We start from the raw sequence: 23,855 nt of genomic DNA on the forward strand, positions 1-23,855 counted from the left end.
CTTTTTCATAATTGTCAGATTACAGTGACAAGAAGAGGTAAAAACATTTAACACAGTTTTTAGGAGGAATAGTGAGTTCAGAATCACTATATGCTGGTTATAATTGTAACTAGTATTCCAGTTTCAGAAGTACTCTGTGAGCTGTGTTTGTAATGTGGCTGATGTCAATTTTTTTAAGGAAAGTGATACTTCATTGGGTGTGACTGCAACTTGTTGTTTTTGCAATGAACCTGTGCTTACAGGTTTGTAAGCACAGGTTGACATGAAAGAAGTGTCTTTTTTATTTGGCTTATTGGCTTGTGTCTATTTTTGGGGTTTTGGTGTGGGGAGGAAATCTTCTCCCAAATGGCAATGGGAATGTAATTTTGTGTGGTTAAAGTACTTCAGGGAGATCAGTGGAGCAGGAAATATAACCACTTCATATTACTTAACACTGAACTAGATTTTGGTTTTGTGTTATCACTGCTCTATCTTTTGTGGTAACCAAAGGATTCACATCTGATCCCTGAATATGAGCTGACCTGAGCATGTCCTGTGTGTTGTGGGATACGCTCAGATTTTCCTACTGTTGATGCCTTCTACTTCTAAATGCCATGAATGCCTGTATAGATGAGCATGTATGTGAAAGAAATGAGAATGTTATGCTTGGAGCAGTGATTTGGCATCAGATCTAAAGTGCCCGTGCGTTTTCCAGTCTGCAATACACTATAAATTCAATCAGTTAACTATTTTGATGTGTTGATTGACAGTAGGGAAAGACTGAAAACCTTCTTTTGGAATAAAACAAGTGCTTCAATTGTATGTTTAAAAGACCAGTTAACTTTAATATCTGCTTTTTAAAAGGTACTGAAATATCTGAAATATTTTCCCGTTATATCAAAACTAATGAATAATGCCTTTGTACTAATTGTTGTGTGGCACTAATCGATCTTACACTATTGTTTTCAGTATTTTAATAAAAGAAGTGTAGTTCTTTTCATTGTTTATCTTAAGAACAATGTTATACACAGAAAATTTAATGTAACAGGTAAATGAATATATGCTACAATTTTATCTTCTTTTTAAAAGTACAGGGTTTGGGAAATCCAAGTATCTAACTATATATAGTATTAAAAATTGAAAATAGCATGAAAGGCAGAGTAGTTAGCATGCATCTGAAGCTTTTACTGTGTTTTTTATACTAATGTAGAACACAGAATTGGGACTCCCTGTTTAGGAGCTGGTGGTAATGTTACATCTGTCTGAATTTGCAGGGCCGGAGGTCTGTTCGGTATGGAGACTTCCAATACTGTGATCAGGCAAAATCAGTAATAGTGGTAAGTAGAGGGGTGGGATGCTATCTCCTCACTTGCCTCATCTTAAGCAGAAGGAGGCTTTGCTCCCCAGTTTGTGATACTATTATCGTAATAACTCATTATATTTTAATGATACAAAGTGTGGAGATGCTATTTACAATACAGTAGAGGTATAAAAATAGTGGTTTATGGTGTTGTTGTTGATCTTTTGTTGGGTTCTTTTTTCCTACTATGGCCTACATGACATCCAAAATAATTATTTAAAAAGAAGTTTGTAGGCAATTTTTTTCCTTCATAAAACAGATGTTGACAGGAACTTCGAATGTATCTTTTAGAATTACATGCTAGTTCAGATCAGTGAAGTTAAATTATTACAGTTTTTCTCCTATAGTGTGAAATTATTTATGTCTTTCACAGCAACAGTTATGGAAATTATTACTGATTGAATCCAAGTGTGAAACTGCAAATACTTTCATTTTGCATCTAAGCTTTTATATATGTATATATATTAATATCTATATACTGCAAGATTCTTCCATGTAAAAATGTGAGAATAATGTTTTCTCTATATTTGTTGTTAACTGCTGCAGTGCAGTACTTAATCACATGAAATAAATAGCTTATGCATGCTACTGCAACCTTGTATGAAAGTGCAACCTATGTATGAAAAGCAAATGCTGCAACTAGAGTTACTGTTCTTTAACTACTGAAGATATTTTGAAAGCATTAGTATATTTTTAAAGATCATATTGTGCAATATTTTTAACTTGCTGGCCATGCAGGCAAAGAACAAATGGCTTTTATGTGTAACATCTAACTATTACGCTTTCTAACACATAGATGAGGGTAAATTCTTTATTTTAACTCTGTGTATTTAATTTATGTTTTTGAAAATAGCCTGTGCTCAGTCATTTTCCGTGATGGGCTGCAGTGTGACTTGCCTGTCATGTTGAGAGGGACAAACACACGTGGCTGTCTTGGGTTGAACGTGGGATTGCTTATCAGTAAAATGCAGCAGATCAGTGTGAGCATTGATAACAGGCCAAGAGTGGAAAATGGTTTGACCTAACTGTGCTAGTATTGCATAATAAGGTCTTTCAAATATTAATAGGATAAACAAAATGCACTTTTTTTGGGTTTGTTATGTAGGTGTTGGTAATTAGAATATGTGTTAATATTATAAATTATCAAAATTAATCACAGGAATGCTGCATGTCTGTATAGAAGTATATGCCAGTCCTCCCTTAAATATGCATTGCTTCCTTTTTCCTTTTCTTTTTAAGAGAAATACCAGTCGTCAGACAAAGCCATTGAAAGTGCAAGTTATGCATTCATCTATTGTTGCCCATCAGAGCTTTGGTCTGAAGCTCCTAACTTGGCTTGGCAGTGTTATTGGATATTCAGGTGGGCAAAATTTATATTTTGAGATAAAATAGAGAATATTTGTGAGAGGAGCTGATTTTCTGAAGCAATTTTGTCTACTTATTTGAGATATGTAATGTATAAGGCAAAGCTATTAATAACTTGTCAGACTTCATTCTATTTTCTCTTACTGAAGTGCTGTTCTGAATTCTAACTTCCATGTGAAAGTGCTACCAGTCTTACATAGTCTTTTCTGTTTAGTTGCTGTTGAACAGAAGCTGAGACTCACTGTCAAATGCAGTATGCCAAAAAGCTATTTTTTCAGTCCCTACTTCTTTTTAAATGAATGCAGTAAGCTGAAAATAACCTGTCTGATTAGATAAAACAAAATTATTCAGAAGTAATTTGATGAATGTAGATGAAAGCGATTGCTTCAGATTTTTTGCTAAGTAGAACAGAGAAAATGCAAGGAATTGTGGAGGGTTTTGGTAAGTATAAAAGCTGACAAAGTCTTAATCAGATTTTTTAAAAGAGGTTTCTTCAAAGGAATCAAGATGCACATTATCAGATTTTATGGGAATGCTCAGTTTTTGTTTTGACTTCATTCCCCCTTTGTCCTGTTAAATCATAAGATAGTAAAGATATAGGGTATTGGGAGGAAATAAAAGGAAAAGTGACAAACTGCTGATATGGAGAAATGTAGCTACAGACCCCCTTGGAATTTGTAATTTTTTCATCTGGAAATGTTAGCAAGGAGTATTAGCAAAGCACACTCAGCTTTCATATTGCAAATATGTTCTGCATGGCTACATCATTTCTGCAGAGCCTGTATGTTTTATTAGACTGATATTTGGGAAACCAAGATTTCGTGCACAGGGTCTTTATAACATATTTTAATTTTTGAAACTTAAATAGTTTATGTTTAAATTTTGAAGATAAGTAAATAAAACTTCTGAACACTAGGTATTAGTAGGTAGGTGTTATGAAGAAAGTTTCCTTCTGTAGGAAATTTTCCTTTCAGTGAAACATGTAAGCAGGCACTGTCTTTCTCATTTTAAACCCGATGTTGTGCCACATCATTTGTGCCAGGTGCCACAGTCATTAATTTTCAGCACTAAATGACAGTTGCAAAAAGGTAATTTGAACATGTAATTCGTGTCTCATATTGCAGAAGAAATTACTGAATTTTGAGTTGTGTATGTAGTGTTTGTGAAGTTCTGAAGAGTTCAGCTCGTTAAATGCTGAGTTCTTTATGATTCATAAGGGCCAAGGGCATGTTTGCCTGTAAACAGCACACATACATTTTGTCTGTGACCAGTGTGCTCATTTACTTGAACTGCCTTCCATGTCTTGGGGTCTAATCTTGTACTCTGAGTCTGGTTTTATGAAATGCACTTCTGAAAGAGTTGATTTCCTTTAGCTTTTTACCAGACACACCCAAACAACTCATTTCTGCTCAATCTTTTAAACAGTCTGTTACCCTTCATCTGTGACATGAGGGCATTGAGTTGCTGCTTCAGTGGTTACACTGAAATGTCCCTGACAATGGCTGAGGGACAGGTAGAGGGATCTTCTGCTGTGCCAGAGTTAGATAGGGTGATTGCTGTCAAAGGAATGACAAATTCTTGTCATTAAAAAAAACCCGACAGAAAAAACTTGCCATGGAACTTAGTCAGAAGTTTGACCACTACATCCTTCCTGGCAAATATCTGTTCTTCTGGATTTGAGATAAGATAGAGAATATTTGTGAGAGGACCTGATTTTCTGAAGCAATTTTGTCTACTTATTTGAGATATGTAATGTCATCCGTTCTTATGGATTAAGTGTCTGTTTAACAATTGCTGAATAATGCAGTAGTTTCCATTAATTTGTTGTCCTTCATAACAGTAGTTGGCAAAAAGGAATAACCCCAAACTGCTGTAGGGGTTCTCAGAGTGCATATTACTGCACCATGCAGCACGTGGTGCAGTGTGCACAGCACTCAGCCACTGCCCACTCTGCCTGAGGAGCTGAGATGCCAAGCAGGTGTGGAAGTAAGGGCTCAGTAAGTCCCGTAGTTCTGTGGGAATATGCATTGCCTGCAGTGCAGTGCCAGGTTGAACATTCTTAACAGGAGCATGTCTGGGCTGTGCTGTGTTTCAGATGCAGGCTTGTCTGCAGGCATATGACCTACATGTTCATATAATTACACTTGTTGTTTCTTTCCATTAGGAAAAAAGATGCAGAGAAGCCTTAAAATGATAACATGAATATACAAGTAATTTCATATATTAATTTTATTTTCCTTTTCATAGGCATCTAATCAGGAAAACTAAACCCTGGGAAAGTAGGCTGTTTCTTATTTTAGTTGGCCATTTTTAAGGAAGCACATTTTAATTTGATAACTTTAAACCAAATCATTGCATTTGGTAATTTTCACTATGTTCCATAAGGCTAGTGTCAAACTTGCAAGGTGTGAAATATTTGTGTTTGTGTCAGCAAAATATGAGTGCTGTTATTCAGTTGTTGTGAAAAAGGGGGCAGTGTGAGGGCTTCTGTGATGTATGAAAATTTCAGGATGTCAAAATAACACGTTTGTGTTTGAGCTGTAACTAACTTGTACCATTTCTCTTCATTAAGATGGCCTTCGCCGGATATTGTGTCAGGTTGGTTTGCAAGAAGGGCCAGATGGTGAAAATTCTTCTCTTGTAGATAAGCTGATGCTGTATGATTCTAAACTGTGGAAAGGTGAGTTTTCTGAAAGCTCTGGAAAATGCTAGAGAATGCTATGCCTAGGTTTTCCTTTTATTGTATCTGCTAATGTTTGGTCATTTTTGCTGTGGTGTATTATGGATAATATTGCCTCATTTGTTACAATCTCTCCTTTCATGATACACTCCCAAGTGTATTTAAGACAAGAACATACAGAAACCATTTGGAGATGGGGCTGGTTATAGGTCTAATTTTTCAAAGTGGTCTGAAATTAAAATTGACTTGATAAATGCAGATGATAGTGATAGTTAATGGAAATTGAGTAAATGATAGATATATTGTGGGTTTGTCTGCTTTATAGGATCTCAGCATCCATTTAATATCTACCAACATGCCTATTTTTAAGGGATAAGGCAGAGTCTGCTTTGACTTGTGTTTGTGTTCATGAGGTGTTCTTAAGTGTTCTGAGAACAGAGAAAATTACTGCTCTGTTGTTTTAGAGTGTTTGAAGCTTTGAAAGGCTATTTGATATAATGGAATTAGCTAAAACAGTTGTAATTTTGAGGAAGGTGAAGTGTAGTTAATTTCTATTCCATTGTTGATTCTATGTCTGATTTGAGATCCTGAAAGGATGTGTAAAGCCAGGTGTACGAAAGAGAAGCACAGAGAACAGGAAGGGGCATGAGGCAATATGACTGCCCGGGGAACTTCTTGGAGTACCAATAAAATAAGTAAGAAGTAAGGTGGAAAGTGGACGTAGCATGGAGAAAATTATTATTTTAGGCTTTGTTTATCTAATACCATTATCTTGAGAATGTATTCCTGACACTGCAAATTTTGTAATCTGAAAGATACTGCTTTTGTGGAGCATTACAACATTTTTAATGCAGATTTTGTTAGGTTAACGTCTTTCATGTAAGCAAGGAGTAACTTTTGCATCTCTATTTTGACGTCAATATTTCTCTACTTTTTCTCATATTCCATAGTTCTCTGTGTTAAGGAAATGGTGTCATGGCTTTTGACTTAAAAGTGTTCTACAGAAGAAATCATGCATATGTGCATTTGTTTCCAAGCTACATAGAGATGAATATAATTTGTATTGATAATACTTTCTGGGAGACTGTCCAGACAGACTAGAAATTCACAGATAGCTTAGCTGATTATTTTATGGAGATATTCACAACTAGGAAAATTTGTTGCAGTTCCCAAGACTTCTCATAATAGTGTTCTTTTCTTTTCCCATCTAAATCCTCTGTTTATCCTGTGAAGGAAGAGTTCTGTTCTTGTTTTGCTGACTTCCCTTATATTTGATGACATTCAATGGCATTATCTTATATAGGAGTAATAAATAATGCCTCTTGAAGAATTTTGATTTGTTATTCTTCTTTATCCTTTGCTACCACCTTACAGACCTAATCAAAGCAGCTTCTACTCTGAAGTGCACATTTACCTCATTCTGTAGAGGTTTACTTTTCTAAATGTTTCCATAATATGTTGATAGAAAATAGTGACATGCAATATTTCATTCATTTTTGTTGACAGGAGCTAGAAATGTGTATCACCAGTTATTCATGAGCAGTCTTCTTATGGATTTGAAATACAAGAAACTTTTTGCTATCCGCTTTGCAAGGGTAAGTATCTTTCTTACAAAGAGCCATTAAATGCTAAAAATGTCTAGTGAAGAGAGTCTAGTTAGCATACAGTGATTTAAATGAACTGTTGCTCAAATTTTTTTCCTTTTTATGGAAGTGAAAACTTGAAATTAAATGCTGGAAATCTTATTTTGCTCTTCAGTATATTAGTTATAATGGCATCTCATCTCTTGGGAAGGAAATGGCCTTTCAGACATGCCAGAACTAAAGCAGTTCAGATGTTTTTGTCTTCACCATCAGCTATGCAGGCTATCACTTCTTAAGAGCTAATCACTGTTCATTGTTGAGGTGTAAGCTGTTATAGCACTGCTTAGAAATAGTGCTGAAATTCAGTCATGCTGATTAGTATTTCTGCAGTAACTGCTATTCGAAGTGCTTTAAATCAGCACTGCAAAATTCTGCTCACTCTGCTCCAGACTCTTGAGTAGAAAATAAAATAGTAGCCTTTATTGTGAAAATGAGAGTGAGTAGATCTCACATGTGAGCAGATTAAGTTGTCATATTCTTTGTACAAAATACCGTAATAATAATCCATTAGAGCTGCTCTTCCCTTTTTCATGGCATTACAGTTTCCCAGAGCAGACATTTAAGTTAAAAAATCAGGTCAGTGTGGATTAGAGGTGAATTTCCCCTTGTTGTTTAGAATTACCGGCAGTTGCAGAGAGATTATATGGAGGATGATCACGAACGGGCAGTATCGGTGGCTGCTCTGTCTGTCCAACTCTTCACTGTACCTACTCTGGTGAGTAGTGCCTGTCTTTCTTTTAAAAACTGATAGTTGGCACTCCTTGCCTTTTTTTGCCTCCTTCTTAATAGAACTATGAGCGATTGCAGAGTGATTTTATGAAAGATGACCACGACAGAGAGTTCTCAATTGCTGACCTCTCGATACAGATATTCACAGTGCCTTCTCTTGTAAGTACTAAAAGACCAAAAAAGGAAATCTTTATTTATTAAAAGCCTCTCAAGGTTCATAAATCAAGGCTGCAGATTTCTTTAACATTACTGTAGAAATGCAGAACAGTCAGACTGTTTGCAAACATTGCTATGGCTTTAGAAGTTAAAGCATTCAACAACAGGAAGTTCCAGACTGGCTTCCCAGAGTGGGCTGGGTGTTTCTGGTTTTTCTTTTTACATTTTTCTTCTACTTTTTTTTTAGAAAGGTGCTTTCATATTTAGTTAGAGACACATACACATAACATTTAAATTCCTCATCATACTGAGCCACATTTACTGTTGTAGAAGTCAATATTATGGTTTGCATATTGTGGTTTCAGAGCACCATTCTCGTGCAGTTTTATAAGTCATCTACTTTATGTTCATTTTCCAGTCAACACAAGTGCAAGCAAGAATTGTCTCATGATACTCCCTACTTCCTTGGGTACTCTGTGTCTCAAGACAGTGCCTTCTTTTAGATTTCCAGTTAACTTTCGTTTCAGTGCTACAAGCACTGTGACTTCTCCCAGCCTACTAAATCTGCTGGTCCTTCACCAGCTTGTTTGGGAAACTTTTTCTTTTGTTCCAGTCTCCATTTAAGTCTGTCTTTGCTTGCATTATGAACTAGACAAATTAAAATTTAAAGCTGTAATGGAATAAAAGTCTGATTTTCATACCCAGAATTGTTTTAAAAAATAAATGCTTCTGAATCCTCTCAAATTAAATAAGCTTCATTGAGCTCTTAAATTCAATAGTAGCATGGCAATCACAATACTGAGCAAATTTCTTCAGTTTCTTAGGGATGGATGATATTCATGGGAATTCAACAGGAACTCAGGATTTTGTTCCCATGATTCAGGACAATATTGGATTGCCTCTTTTAATTATGATGCTTTCAGTAAGAATGTTGCCAATATTCAGATTTACAGTTAGACTTAACCAACTAATATTCAGATGGTTATGGTATTTTAGCCTTTGGCAGATGGGTTGGAACAATATTACTTTTTGAAAAAGTAATTTCAAACATTTCCCGGGGCAGAGTAATTACAGTGCCCCTTTTGTATGTGTTCTATTTTAAAAACATGCAAAAAAAGCAAGGCAAATGCATTTTGACTGTTGTGCAGAGTGATAGAACAGATTGACGACATGAAAGTAATTGTGATAAGCTTCTATCACGTGAACTAAGTATTATTTTAAAATATATTTATAGCCACTCATTCTTAACTAAATGAGTAAGTTGAAGAGTTTAAACCACCCCACCATCCTCCAGTAACATTTTCACACTGATCTTAGTAATTTAGGAGTTTGAGCTCTCAAGGAGCTGTGGTTTTTTGGTTTGAGAGTGGATGGACAGCGCTGTTGGTGAGGATTTTTTGGGAGGAAAATGTTAAACATTGGATTCTTTTCCCCCACTGCAGTAGCATTTTAGAAGCTATTTTGGATTAACATTAGTAGCTGCAGAACCTGGAAGCTCTAGTCAAGAGCCACAAAGTCATTGTGGTAGATCAGAGTGGCCAATACTATTGCCAGATCCAAGGATTGCAAGGCTCATCCCATTTAACCTGGAGGACCAACAGAATGGGGGAATTTTGGAAGTGTTCATGAGTAGGAGCTGGCAGTAACTTAGTGCCCCCTCCTCTCTTGTGAAATTGGCTTAGGTTAGGCTGGGTGATGAAGACAATCTTTGTCAGACTTTGCTGATTTGTTTCATGCAACACATGGATATGTGCAGTAGACCTTGAGGAAAATTAGAGGTTATTTAATGAAATTTCCATGTGGAACTTGCATGTGCAGTTCTTATTGGCTCAGAAGAGGCTCTGCTCACCACAGCTCTTGACATTTTGTAAACAGAAAACAGAAGAGCTGTCACTCCCCTGAAGGGCTCAAACTGTATGAGAGGAGACAACACATACTTAAAGGGAGGTACAAGTTAATTATAAGACATACAATAACATGTCTTGTGCCATAATTATATAGGTTAGCAGGGGCCTTACCATAGACAGCCTTCTGTACAGAAGGGATCTGAAAAAAGAAATCTGGCTTATGATAATTTTTTACTAGATTCCTTTTTTTTGTCTTCTGTGATTCTGTGAAAAGAGTGCTTTTCTGTGTTCTGTTCTAATTATTGATGTAATTATTTTGGATTTAAAAAAATAATGTATATTATAAACTTCATGATGCAGTGTGAAAATCTTGTTAGCTGTGTCTGTTAATTACAGCAAATTTCAATGTACTTTGGCATAGGCTCGAATGCTAATAACAGAAGAGAATCTCATGACCACTATCATCAAAACTTTCATGGACCACTTAAGGCACCGTGACATCCAAGGCAGGTTTCAGTTTGAACGTTACACTGCTCTGCAGGCTTTCAAATTCAGGCGTGTCCAGAGCCTTATTTTGGATCTCAAGTAAGTATGCTAACTATGTGCTGATTTGAGAAATTGAGGAGTTTAAAAAAAAATCAAAAATGAACACTTGCGTCTTTCTAATCTCCCAGGTACGTGCTGATAAGTAAGCCAACAGAGTGGTCAGATGACTTGAGACGCAAGTTCCTCGAGGGTTTTGATGCCTTCTTAGAATTACTGAAATGTATGCAGGTATGTAAATCTGTGAATTACTAAATTTGGCAAAATTTAAGCAGGAAGTTAGCTATTATGATGTCAAAATGGAAGAAATTTTGTAACTGAAGTTATAAAATCTTCATTTTGTAACTTCAGTGCAGTATCACTTTTGGAGCAGTTGCATTTTCCTAAAACATAACATGGTGCCTCGCTTCTTAAAATGTTGTTGTAGAGGACAATAGAATGGAAGAGCAGTTCAAAATGAGAAGTGTGATTTGGGGCATATTTTGCACTTGTAGAGGCAGACAAGACAATTAATTCTGTGAACAAAATCTGGTTCATCTTAAGTGTCAGCAGAGTTGCTCCTTGTATTGAGGAATAAATTGTTCCTGACACACAAATAGACCTCTTCACTTGTGGTTTCATTCCCTTTCATTCCCTCAAGGTTCTTTTTACCTGTTGCAGCAACAATATGTTTATAAGGATAGCTGTCTCACACCTCTGCTAATGCTGTCACTGTATTTCAGTGATACATTGTTGAAATGTGTAATCTCTTCTTGTTCTAGGGTATGGATCCAATAACTCGTCAAGTAGGACAACACATTGAAATGGAACCAGAGTGGGAAGCTGCATTTACACTGCAGATGAAATTAACACTTGTTATTTCAATGATGCAAGACTGGTGTGCATTAGATGTAAGTTCCTTTGGAATTGTTTTTCTGTGTGAACAGGGATAAAACCCAAATACTAATACATGTAAAATTTACCCAAACACAACTTCACCATAAGCCAAGGGCATTTTCTATGAGGAAATGCAAATCTTTACTGTATTTAAACACAAGTGTGGTTTGTACTGACCAGTTCATAAGAACATGGTTAAGCCTTTTGTAAATACTGCAGAGAGTTTTGTCACACATCTGAAGATTGTGATTATCACAAATCTATCGGGTTATAATTTTCAAAGAGGAGGGAATGGAGGACTAGGCCCTGGGTCTACCAAATACTATTTGGTAAATCATGTTTCTGCTCCCTAAGTGTTTCAGGATTTCAGAACTTGAGCATGGTAAAATACAATGTGGAATAAGTGATCCTGGAATATCTGAACATTGAGGCTGGCTTTAACCTGTTACTGGTAGTTAATGTGCAGTTTTTACTAGCCCAGCATGACCATTCCTCAGAAAGTTACCATAATAGTTACAAAAAAACCCCAAACCCAAATAACATCCTAGTGTGTGCTTTTCTAATCAGACATACCAGTACGAGTTTTGCAGTTTGTGCCCTCCTTAATTTGACTCTTTTGTTGGGTTCCTTATCTTAATTTTGCAGGACTGTTGTTAAAGGTAAAAATTGCAAACCCTTCAGGGTCTTTATTACGTTGTCTGTATTATTTTTCAGAGCTGTGGTTTTTTCATAATCTCTTTAATTTGCAATCTTTTTTTCAGGAAAAAGTATTGATTGAAGCTTACAAGAAATGCCTGACTGTGTTGATGCAGTGTCATAGTGGGTTTACTGATGGAGAACAGCCTATTGTCCTCAGTATGTGTGGACATTCTGTTGAGACCATCAGATACTGTGTTTCTCAGGAAAAAGTTAGCATTCACCTCCCAGTTTCTCGTTTACTTGCAGGTATGAACAGTTGAAAAATATTTCAGGAAATGAAAAATGTTCTGTAGGTGTGATTTGTGTTTGTGTGTACATGAAGACGCACACAAGCATTGTTTAAGGCCTGAATAGGATGAATTTTGGCCATTTTCTAGATGTTTGGTAACTTCTAGGCCAGATGTTCTCAATCACCAGAAAACTTGTTATCATTCAGGCTGGGGGAGATTGTCTCATGCCTCTGGATTTGTATTATAGGCAGCGACTGCTGCTTTTGCCACTTAAATGATGCAAAAGAGCTGGGACAAAATGTGGACTGTGGTTGACTGTTTGGAAATATGTTTAGCTGTCAGCTTGAATAGACTAATCAACATTCTGCTGGAGAACAGATTTATCAAACAGATGTGTCACCAGAAAATTGAGCTATGTCTTTCTCTTCATGTTGTGCCTATCTTCTTCAGCAGTTGTGTTGAAAAAAGCTTTGTGAATTTTAGTTTACAGAATCAGAAAGAATGCGATAAAAATAAATTCACAAATAATGAAGTGAAAAGGTAATTCTTAGGTAAAGTGCCATGCAGCTCAGTGTCAAATGGCTTTGAATATTTGAATCTTTGTGCAAAGTCCTTCTGACTTCAAAAGAAAGCAAAGCAGAAAACCTTCATGTGTTTTGTAGGGGCTTTATTCTAGTTCCTGAGGTATTTTATAAACTCCCCAAGGTCTGATAAAAAGGATGTGGTATCTGCTGTTGATTGTTTGTCCTGCCAGACCAAGGACTCTTGGCTCTCACTGTGGGGACATGACAGAGTCAAAAAAAGGGCAAAAATCTCACTTGTACTGCAAGGCTTATACAGATACAAAGGGAAAACTTCAATTCTCTTTAAATGTATTCTTTGTAATATGTTTCTTCAGGAAATAACTGTGTAGCTGCAGGGTGATAAATCTGGTGACTTGTCACTGTGTCCAGAAGAATGATCTGCGAGTGAATCAGATGACCTTTTTTGTCCTGTTTTAATCACATAAAATAATGTATGTAATATTCTGTATGGTTTTTTCATGTCTTTTTGTAGGCTTGCATGTTTTGCTGAGTAAAACTGAAGTGGCATATAAGTTTCCAGAGCTGCTACCCCTGGTATGTAATTAAATGTTGTATATTCATTAAATATAATTCATGCAGAACATGAAATTGGTGGTGTAAATGTAGGATGATATTAAATAAAACAAAGGGCCTTTGTACTGTGAATTCTACTCAGAGAGAATATCTTTAGTATACAAAATTACCTTTTAAAAGATTATTATCTAGATATTCATGACTAGAGCAAAGACAGGCAGCATTGCTCTCTAAGGTAACTAAGACTCAGGTTGCATAACCTCCTTTTTGTAATAGAAACTGTTTTTAGGAACCCCAGGCAAGATCTGATTCCTTCTCCTTGGGCTGGGTTCTAATTTTCTTCCCCAGCTGTTTCTTGCCTGCTGCCTGTTCTTATTGATATGCTATTTCTTTAAGGGGTAGTCAAAAAAGGTGAAATGAAGGAGCATAAAACCTAACAGGGCAAAGAGATTTCAAAGTCTTTGGAAAGAAGTAGTATTTAACCTTTGAATGAAATAAATGAAATTACAGTTTTATTAAATTGCTAGTGTTGATGTTTTTAATATATGAAAGCTGCTGTCTTTAGGAATAAACTAAAGCCCTCGTGCAGTAGCTGTGTGGAGCAAAGACAGAATATAAGTGTGATTAACAATGATTTGAAAGATTGTGAATAGGTTCATCTAACTTGTTTGTTGGATTTGCTTGCCTTTTGTAGTTCCCAAATATTCCAATGATCTCAAATATCATCCTCCTTCATTTCAGTCTCATTTTCTATTATTTTCTCTGTATACATCAAAATATTGCATTTTCTTAATGCAGAGTGAACTCAGCCCACCCATGTTAATAGAGCATCCTCTACGATGCCTAGTCCTATGTGCCCAAGTGCATGCAGGGATGTGGAGAAGGAATGGCTTCTCTCTTGTTAATCAGGTAAGTGCACAGTAGCTGTAGAATCACTCTTTTCTGATAGCTCTCTCAGGGTAATTTCACAGAACACAGAATCAGTTAGGTTGAACAAGATCTCTGAGATTATTAAGTCCAACTCTTGGCCAAACACCACCTTGTGAACCAGACCGCAGCACTCAGGGCCTTGTCCAGTCGCTTCTTGAACACCTCCAGGGGCAGTGACTCCACCACCTCTCTGGGCAGTCCTTTTCAATTTTTAACAACTCTTTCCATGAAGAAATTCTTCCCAATGTCCAACCTGAACCTCCCCTGGCACAACCTGAGGCTGTATTCTATTGTCCTGTTGCTGGTTGCCTGGAAGGACCTTTCTGTATTTCTTGAAGTGAAGGGCTCACTACTGGAGACAGCACTCGAGGTGGAACCTCACCAGTGTGGAGTATGGAGGGAACTCTTGGTCTTTCAGACCCCAAAACCTTCTGTTTCTGTACTGGTTTGGAATTTTACTTATGTCAGTCTTATGGCAGGCAGTGTGAGGTAGGCGTTTTTATCAGCACTGGCATCATTTGAGTATTTTTGCTTTTAAACTAGTCTTGGTTTTTTTTAGTCAAAAGTTGCTTTTTTATTTCAGGACTGCTGCAGTAGCCACTGAGCTTAGTGCTCAGTGTATAGAGTTTTAATTACTGCAGTTAATGACTCCTGGCTTTTTCACTGTGTACTGTGCAGCAACAGTTGGAAGTGCAGAATTAGATCTGCGCATCCGTGGTAATGCATTTATCACCTCCACATAAAAGTGTCTCAGATATAAAAATATGCAGCATTATGGTATTATGGCTATTTATATTTATAAAGTAGATGAAATCCAAAGACCCCACAGAACCATTAGAAGCAGTGTAGAACAAAATGTTTCTTGGCTTTTAGCTATAATACTTCTGGAGATTTTCATTTCTAAACTTATGTTCTCAATGTTTGTATAAATTAGGTGTTTCAAGCATAGCAGCTATAAAATGGGTACTGTGGTGTCAGCACCACCCACCAGGGTGATTGTCTCAAGTGATTTTCTCAGCAAGACTTAGATTACAACAGGAATAGGGTGTAATTCTGTGAGGTGTTAACTTGATTTATTTGCAAGAAAATTCCTTCAGTCTTGTCAGCCCTCATCTCCATTAGATAATTGCAATGTGTATTTACTAGGAGACTGAATTAAGCTGCTCAAATATATTATATTCTGACACTTCTTGACCCTTGAAGGATGTTCATAAGGTGGTGTCCTTGTTGTCATTACAGCAATAAGAGCCCTAGTTATGTACAATTATAGCAGTGCCCACAGTGCTGTAGATACACATCAAATCTGGAATTTCAGCATAGCTTTTGGTGGTGATATAAGTCTCTGTGTTAATTTCCCCTGATTGTCAGGATCTTGAAGTTGAGAGCTTCATTTAGTTGAGATAACTTCACTCGCACAGTCTGCAAGTCCTTTCTCTTTACTTTGGCTATGGGGAGAGCTCATGTTCAGCCAGCTCCTTTTGGATCTTTCCCAGATAATAGGAATGGCATCTATATGTTTGGATTATTAGGATAGAGAAGAAAGGAAGGCATGCTTAGCTGTCTTCATGTAATTCTGATGGAAATGGTGTGTGTCTAGAGGAGACTTTAGCATGCTGAAGTTGTTTCCAGGCCTATGCAGAAACTTGTCAGCCTTATTTATTTTTCCTCTATTGTGGTAGAACCCAACTTTCCCACCTTTCGGTGGATGCAGTGATTGTGGTGTTGCTGCTGCCTGGCTCAGCGCTGTTGAGTTTTTCCCGGGATGGTTTGGGTTAAGTATAGTTCTGTCACAATATTAACATTTTGCTGACACTGGCAATTCCTGAAAGATGGTATCTCAAATGATTAAAGAGGAATTCATGAAGCGAAGAACAAACATTTCTTCAACTGCAAGGGCTTTCTCTCCTGTGAATGTCAAACAGTTAATTGCTAAACAAATATATTAAAACATAAGCTAAAGAGGTCAAAAAGATTTTTGCTTGTAAGTTTATGAAATTCAGACATTGCATCACTACAACGCAGTCAGCAACTATGATTGTCTTGTGTTTTTTAAAAAAGCTTTTTGCCTACATATAAAATTGTATCATTTTTTCAAATTACAGATTCATTTTTTGTTTATGAACACAGTATAGCAAAGTTTGTTTTTTACAGAAGTAAAATAATTTTAGATGAAATATTATCTGTGTTAATGATTGTGGTGTGGTGTTTTGGGTATTTTTTTCAGATTTATTACTATCATAATGTGAAGTGCAGGAGGGAGATGTTTGACAAGGACATAGTAATGCTTCAGGTAACCATGTATACCAGTTTGCATTTTTTCAAGTCTTTTTAAGTATGTTTTTGTGTTTATGTTTATCTTCATCAGGACCTTTTTAAAGAAAAAATGTCTATTTTTTTGTGGAAGGACTTCAATTTTCTTATTATATCTACATAATTATGGAATGATTTTAAAAGGAAATAACTATTGTTGTAATACTTACTTTTTAACTACTGTTTGAAAAGTGCAGAATTTTCTGTTTGGTGTATATATGCCATATCTTCAAGAATGTAATATTTTAACTAATGGGTGGTACTGTACTGGCAGTTGCATGAGTCTGCATGTTATCAGAAAGGCAGTCAGTGTATGTGTTGATTTTTTTTTTTTTTTGGTTTTCCCCTTCAGAAGAGATTTTGCAAATGTGGCAGTCTATTTAGCTCTATGATAGATGCACTGCTTCCACATTGAGAGCAATATAATCTAAAATTTGCAGCTCAGGGTGCATAGTTCACCTGGACAGCAAAATATTATCTTGGGAAGTCCCTCAAATCTTAACTGGAGTTAGCAATACCCAATAGGATAAACATGCCTTAAGATATTTCTGCTTTCAGACACAGTTTCCTGAGGCTTGATCTGCCACTAATTTTTAATGATCATTTTCAGCTGCCAATTTGGGTTGATATCCTTGAGCTTTCTTGGAAATTTATTCTGTTTTAAAGATGGTCCCATTAGCAATATTAAACTAACAACAAATATTTGTAATTGACAAACCTTGTTTAATAAACAGAAAAAACTTCAGCCAGTAGTTTTCAGAAATGGAAATTTCTGAAAGTCAATGTTTGTTCTGCATTGAAACTTGAGTATTTTTCATTCCAAGAAGGTTTTGGAAGCTTTGCTCTACAATCTTCAGCCTTTCTTTAGAGGCTTGGATTTTGTTGTTAAAATCTTCAGTGGTATATACTGAGTAATATTATGCCTGCTAGAATATAAACTAGCAGGAACAAAATTTTAGAGATAAAAACAACCAAACAAAAGTCTCACTGAAGTTTGTTTAGACTGCTTAAGATAGAAGGAGCAGCTCTGAATATTTTGCATGATGCCCTTATCAAATGGGCTTACACTTCTGTTCTTAGTGTCCTAAGGGAGTAAACTTAAATGTTAAGTCTTCATTCATAGGATTGAGAGAGAATTAATTCTATACAGAATATACAGTGAACATCATATATAAATATACAAACATGTTGTGATAACACCCAATCTGTTTTCTCTTGATAATCTTTTTTTTCTTTAATAGACAGGTGTGTCTATGATGGATCCAAATCACTTCCTGATGATAATGCTGAGTCGCTTTGAACTTTATCAGATCTTTAGTACTCCAGACTATGGCAAAAGATTTAGCACAGAAAATACTAACAAGGTATTTTATGCACTACTGCAATAGAAAAGCTTCAGTTTTGTTTTTCAAAGCGTATCAGATGCTGTTGTACTGAGACATTTCTTGATAAAAAAGCAAAGCTTAGCCTATTTTAATTTCATTTGGCCAGTTTGAACTATGCATAAATGTTTTTGTCAAACTGGTAAATATCAGAAAATGTTGCATTATTTTTGCACTTATGACTGTGTTTCACCGTAGCTCAGTTTGGGAGTACTAAGGGTGAAAACACAATGTTTTGAATCACTGAAAAGGTATTTTCAGCATATAGAATAATTATTGGAAAATGTATTTTTTTATTGTTTTACTTCAGGATGTTGTTCAACAAAATAACACCCTTATAGAAGAGATGCTATACCTCATTATAATGATTATTGGTAAGTTCAAAACATATTTAATTAATTTTTTTAAATTTAGGCTTTTTAATGGTTTGGGCAATTTTTTATTGCTATCTCAGGTTCAGTTCTGTTGTGAACGTCCTGTAGCTCTGACTTCTTTCCTAGTAGAAAAGCCTTGGAACTAGCTTAGATCAATGTAATGAATTTTGGAACACTAGTGGGTGAACACAAGATTTCACAGAAGGCACTCTATTTTCCAGCCTTTGATATATAGGAAAAAAAATGTTTAAAAACCACAAAAAACCAAAAAAAAAGGTGTATTCTATTTCTGCAGGAGAAAGGTTCAGCCCTGGAATAGGACAGGTAAATGCAACAGATGAAATCAAGCGAGAGATCATCCATCAGCTGAGCATCAGGCCAATGGCTCACAGTGAATTGGTGAAGGCACTCCCTGAAGATGTAAGTCATGGATGTGGAGGGGAGACCCAGCTTCCACTTTACAAGGCTGATTGCTGAAAAATTGTCTTATGCAAGTTCCTGTCACTTTATATAGAGTCAGAGCAGCATGATTATGGTCAGAGCAAGGTTAGCATGAGTACAGGTAATAGTTCTCATGGCAAGGGCAGGAAAGAGGCAAAGAAGGACCAACATATGAAAGAGGCAGGAATCTGAGAGCTTCTTCAGCTCCTTTCTCTTTTTAATACTGTTTCTAATCAGGCCATCTGGCCAGCAGCCTCTGCAGGCTGCTCGTACACCCTGAATTAGATGTATGGAAGTGGGTTGTTAGAACTATCCAGAAATATAAGCTGTTATATTTTAAAGCCTCACAATAAGTGAAAAGACATGGAATCAGACACTGTATTATGACTTGTGTAACATAAATGCTTCATTTACATGAATATAAAAATTTATCTTAATTCTATTATAAGTACTTCTATAGGACAGCAAAGCTTGCTTTCCTTTCTCCTTTTAGTATTTTTGAAGCAATCTTTTAAGAATTATTTTTGAAGACAGTCAAAACTCCAAAGTTTTACAGTTTTACTGTACTGGTAATAATTTTAATGATAAATTCTGAAATATTTTTATTTTTTCTAAATATTTTAAACTGAAACAATTTGAAAAGTCATATTTCAAAAATTATTTAAGAATAATTTAGGGTTGCATGAAAGAGCAAATTTGATTTAAGCTGGAGTTCTAAATTATATGGTCAGTCCTAAATACTTTTTCCCTGGCTAGTAACTGCAGTGAAATATGCATTGATGGAAGGGGATGGGGATATTGAAAGAAAGAAAATATGTGTGTGAAGTATTGTTACATATTTGAGCTGATGTCTCATGCTGCCTTTTGTGGTTGTTTCAGCATTTTTCAGTAACTAGTCTTTTTAGCTTTCCAGTGTTTATTTCAATTTAAAGGCCTAGAAATCAGAAATGCTGGCTGTGTATTGTAAAAATGTGCTGAGCTAGCTAACTTAGAGTTTTCTTCTGCTATTGTTACATCTGAGTTCTTTATGGCAGGGAAAAGCTGTACAAATGAACCACTTAGAATGGCATGACTTTTTCAAAGAACCTTTTGCAGAGATGGTGTTCCTGAGTGTATTTTCATGTTATGTGGTTCAGTGTTCTCTTGAGTGCCATTAAAATGACTTTGTACTACATTCATTTTGCATGCTTTCTCTAGTGTTGTGTGATATTTGAATGTGTTTATTCCAAGAACTCCAGTAACACACTGTGTTGCCTTTCCACTCCATGTAGGAGAACAGAGAGACAGGGATGGAAAGCGTGATTGAAGAAGTGGCGTGTTTCAAGTATGTTTCCCTTTATTCTAATGATTCAGCTTTAGAAATGGAATGTCTCAATTAGTGAAAATGAGAGAATGAAACAAAGAGGGCTGAGTCATGGTGATTTCCCATGGCTTTAATCATGTGCAGAATTCTTAATACTGTTACCTAATTTCTACAATGCCTGTTAGGCAGTGTTTGTTAGCTGTTCTAGTTAACTATTTATTCTCAGATGTTAAGAACCAGTGGATATGAAGTGTTTTGTTTCTTAATTTTTTTTGTAGGAAACCTGGATTAACAGGCAGAGGGCTGTATGAATTGAAACCAGAATGTGCCAAAAACTTCAATCTGTATTTCTATCACTTTTCAAGGGCAGAGCAATCAAAGGTAACGAGTAGTTTAACTTCATGGGGCTTCTTTTGTGCCTTTTTTTCTGTTTGCCTTTTTTCCAAAGCTTACTTCTGTGAGGAAGTATTACCAGCTGGTTATTAGAGAATTTGCCCAAGATTTTCCAGTGAGTTCTGTGCCACTGAATCCTGTGCCCTATACAGAGCTGTTGAAATCAGTGGGCATTCAGGAGCTTGTCTGTGGGTTCCCTTGCATCTTATTTTACTGAAAGTATTTAAAACAATCTGTATTTTCCCTTACCTTTATGGAAATTGCTATTTTAGCTCAAACCTGCCTTACAGTTTTATTGCTAGGAAAAGAATCCAGGCTGGCTCTAGAGGAAAGATGAATTTTGAAGTTGCCTGCCCTACTTTACAAGCAGAACATAAGACAAACTGCAAAGATATGAAAGCTTTCATGTTTATTTAAGGCTGGGAAAAAACAGTAACAATGTAGTAAAGCGTGAATGCTTTTTTTTTATTAGTTTTATATTGGTACAGATTTTGAGTAATGCTGGCAATGTTCTTCTGTTTCAGGCAGAGGAAGCACAGAGAAAGCTGAGAAGACAGAACAGAGAAGATACAGGTATTTATTTTTGAGAGGAGATGGGAGAAGAGGGAATCGCATATCAAGCTGTGTATTGCCCTGACATTTATACCAACTAACAGCCTATTCAGGGCTAGAGTAGAAGTTGGTTTGAAATGAAGCAATTTCCCTTATGTCTCCCTGGCTGTAGTCAGGGATTTGATTTATCATGGAACCAGCCTTCTGACGAGCTTATTCCTTTGGCTTTTCTGTTACAAGGCATGCTGAGTGGTGCAGCCTGTATTGGTAGCACTCTTCATCAAGCAGCTGTGTTCTGCCTTAGGATCATGGAAGGGTTTGGGTTGGAAGAAAGCATAAAGGTCATCTGGTTCCACCCCCCTGCCTTGGGTTGCTCTGTTAAATCAGACATTTTAATTGGGTGTTGCAAATTTTGGAGAAATGTCAAACACACCGATTTCCCTTTCAGCGCTTCCGCCACCAGCTCTTCCTCCTTTCTGCCCACTTTTTGCCAGCCTGGTGAACATCCTGCAGTCTGATGTCATGCTCTGCATTATGGGAACTATACTGCAGTGGGCAGTGGAGCACAATGGCTATGCCTGGTCAGAGTCCATGCTGCAAAGGGTATGGGGTTTTATTTAAACTAATGCTTATGCTAATGGAGGAATGGTCATTAGAGCGTTTTGACATGATTTTATACATTGGAGTTGTTTACTTGGTGTCTGAAATATACAGAACACTGTGAATGAGAAATAAGTGGTATTTCCTGATACACAGAACTAGGGAAACCCCTCTGCCTCTTGATGGAACTTAGTTTTTAGGTGGATGGAAGACCCAGGTAAATTTCTAATAGGATGCACATAAGAGGGAAGAGTTCTGCTTGAATCAGGGGCAATAATGTTTTTTGTGGTAGAGAACCCATTAATCTGACTTGTTGCATATTAAGCAGATGTTGATTTTTTTCTTGATGTTCCTTTGCTTATTTTCAGTTTAGGCAAAATCGCTTTAGGAAAAACCATGAAAGTGCACAAAAAAAATTTTCTGATTTGAAAATGTATCCACTTTTGAAAACTTTACTGAGCTGTTTGTTCCTTGCAATTTGTAATGATCTTTAGAAACCTGGATGGTTATTGCAGATTTTGGTGTCATGATTACCATTTTCTGGGATGTGCAGAGATGAGTCGTAAACTGCCATCCAGGGGCTGTTTATATTGGGCAGAGTTGTTGGCTTAAGGTCCAAATGCAAACTTTTTAAAAATATTGATGCATTTTTAAATAACATTTTGCAATGAAGCCCCAGTTTTGAAACTGATTATTAATTTTTTGACATCCAGTCTTATTGAGTGTATATTACCTTTTACAGCTAAGTTTAAATTAGCATAAGCAGTTATGTAGAACACAAGAAAGTTGAAAATGAAATGATATATTGGTATTATAAATCACAACAAGGTAGGTAATCACAACATTTAGGTAATGTAAGAATGCTAGGTTTTGGAGTAACTTTGAATAAAATAAATTGGTTAGGTTTTTTTTTTTGACTGAACTAAAATTCAGCCATTCTCAAAACTGTGAAATTCATTAGGGACCTGTCACTTGCTCAGAGACTTGTGGCATTTCTCTGTGATGGTGCCATGCAGTTGTACTGCAACTTTCCCAAGTCAACCACTTTTGTCTTGGAAGTACTTGCAAAGGTGCATATGAGATATCTGCAAGAGGTGGCCCATGCCTCGTGAGGTCTTGTTAAATAGGTGTGACTGACTGAGGAGAAATTAACTGTTGTTTATTAAAACAAATTTTAAAAACTTCAAGACTCTCAACAGGTTTTGCCACTTTTTCTGTAGATACTTGGCCTGTTGTGTTCTGGTTGTGTTACAGATTTTCAGGTGATTTTCCTTTCCTTACATGGGTCAGTGTTGATTCCAGGCATCAGTAAACCTTTGGGTCTGGAGCATGCTGCCAATTTGTATAGGGTTGTGAAGTGACAGATGCAGCGTGACAGAGTTTGCCACCAAGAATGAAGTATCTCAGCTTCAAAATGCCATTCTATCATAGTGCTAAATAGGGTAATTACATTTTTTAAGTTCAAGGACATTATAGCTCTTCACTGACCTAAAAATCAACATTATTTTATAATCTGTTTCTAGAGAGAACAAATTTAACTTACAAATTTTAACTTTTTGTTGCTAAACTTTGTGTATAAAAAGGACTTAAAGTCTGCTTTGTGCTTGTTCTGTCCAGAGACTTGCAATAGTAACATGCAGGGGATGGGGAGAAAGATGAGAAGTACTGACTTCTCACTCAGTCAGGACAGCAAACAGAAAGAGGCAGTTATTTAATATGGATTTTATATGGTTTCAAACAAACACTGTTGCTCCTGTGTAGTGTAGCTTTGGAATTCTGTATACAGAAATAACTTCAAATGTATTCATAATATATAATTGTATTATATGACTTTCTTGTTTCTTAATGAATTACTTAAGCTATGTAACAAGATTATATGAATTATGTAAGAAAATGACTAAAATTTGTAATTTTTACCTAGGTTTTGCATTTGATTGGAATGGCACTACAAGAAGAAAAACAACATCTGGAGAATCTCAGTGAGGAGAATGTTGTAACATTTACCTTCACTCAGAAAATATCAAGTATGTCTTTCTTTTCAAATGTATAGCAAATTTGCAATAGCTGAAAGTGCCAGGATCTCATATTTTATTCTTTTGAAACTGTATTTACCAGAAGAATATATTTGTTTATGCATCAGAATGTTATCAAGGTGACTACAGATAAATGCTTTCTACTTGTGTAGATTCTATGAGGGTACAATACTAAAGGCATTTTCTAGAGGAGAAATCCACAAGTTGAGTAATTCCCTCTAGATCTGATTCTTAATATCTTTGACATCTCAATAAAGATTGCTGCATGTGATCAGATGCAATTGTAAAAATCATAGTTGCATTCTTAAATAGTCTTTTAATCTTGTCTCTCAT

At 36.2% G+C, this 23,855-nt stretch overlaps 1 protein-coding gene across 2 annotated transcripts in view; it reads left to right on the forward strand.

Annotated features, from left to right (window-relative positions):
• Positions 1-23,855, forward strand: part of UBR2 (ubiquitin protein ligase E3 component n-recognin 2) — a 55,214-nt gene that overhangs the window by 13,264 nt on the left and 18,095 nt on the right. Inside the window, exons 7-26 of one of the 2 annotated variants that reach the window (XM_058019875.1) lie at positions 1,254-1,316; positions 2,579-2,699; positions 5,277-5,384; positions 6,891-6,979; positions 7,644-7,742; positions 10,181-10,344; positions 10,434-10,533; positions 11,064-11,192; positions 11,940-12,123; positions 13,164-13,225; positions 14,003-14,113; positions 16,359-16,424; positions 17,686-17,808; positions 18,137-18,200; positions 18,496-18,620; positions 19,913-19,965; positions 20,223-20,325; positions 20,862-20,910; positions 21,338-21,492; positions 23,411-23,513. In XM_058019875.1, coding sequence (XP_057875858.1) covers positions 1,254-1,316; positions 2,579-2,699; positions 5,277-5,384; positions 6,891-6,979; positions 7,644-7,742; positions 10,181-10,344; positions 10,434-10,533; positions 11,064-11,192; positions 11,940-12,123; positions 13,164-13,225; positions 14,003-14,113; positions 16,359-16,424; positions 17,686-17,808; positions 18,137-18,200; positions 18,496-18,620; positions 19,913-19,965; positions 20,223-20,325; positions 20,862-20,910; positions 21,338-21,492; positions 23,411-23,513 — 2,071 coding nt within the window. Of the gene's footprint in view, positions 1-1,253; positions 1,317-2,578; positions 2,700-5,276; positions 5,385-6,890; positions 6,980-7,643; positions 7,743-7,816; positions 7,916-10,180; positions 10,345-10,433; positions 10,534-11,063; positions 11,193-11,939; positions 12,124-13,163; positions 13,226-14,002; positions 14,114-16,358; positions 16,425-17,685; positions 17,809-18,136; positions 18,201-18,495; positions 18,621-19,912; positions 19,966-20,222; positions 20,326-20,861; positions 20,911-21,337; positions 21,493-23,410; positions 23,514-23,855 lie in introns of both variants that reach the window. The other variant, XM_058019874.1, reaches the window with a different exon arrangement.

This window comes from Melospiza georgiana, chromosome 3 (genome assembly GCF_028018845.1).
Source record: "Melospiza georgiana isolate bMelGeo1 chromosome 3, bMelGeo1.pri, whole genome shotgun sequence".
In the NCBI taxonomy this organism is placed as follows: Eukaryota; Metazoa; Chordata; class Aves; order Passeriformes; family Passerellidae; genus Melospiza; species Melospiza georgiana.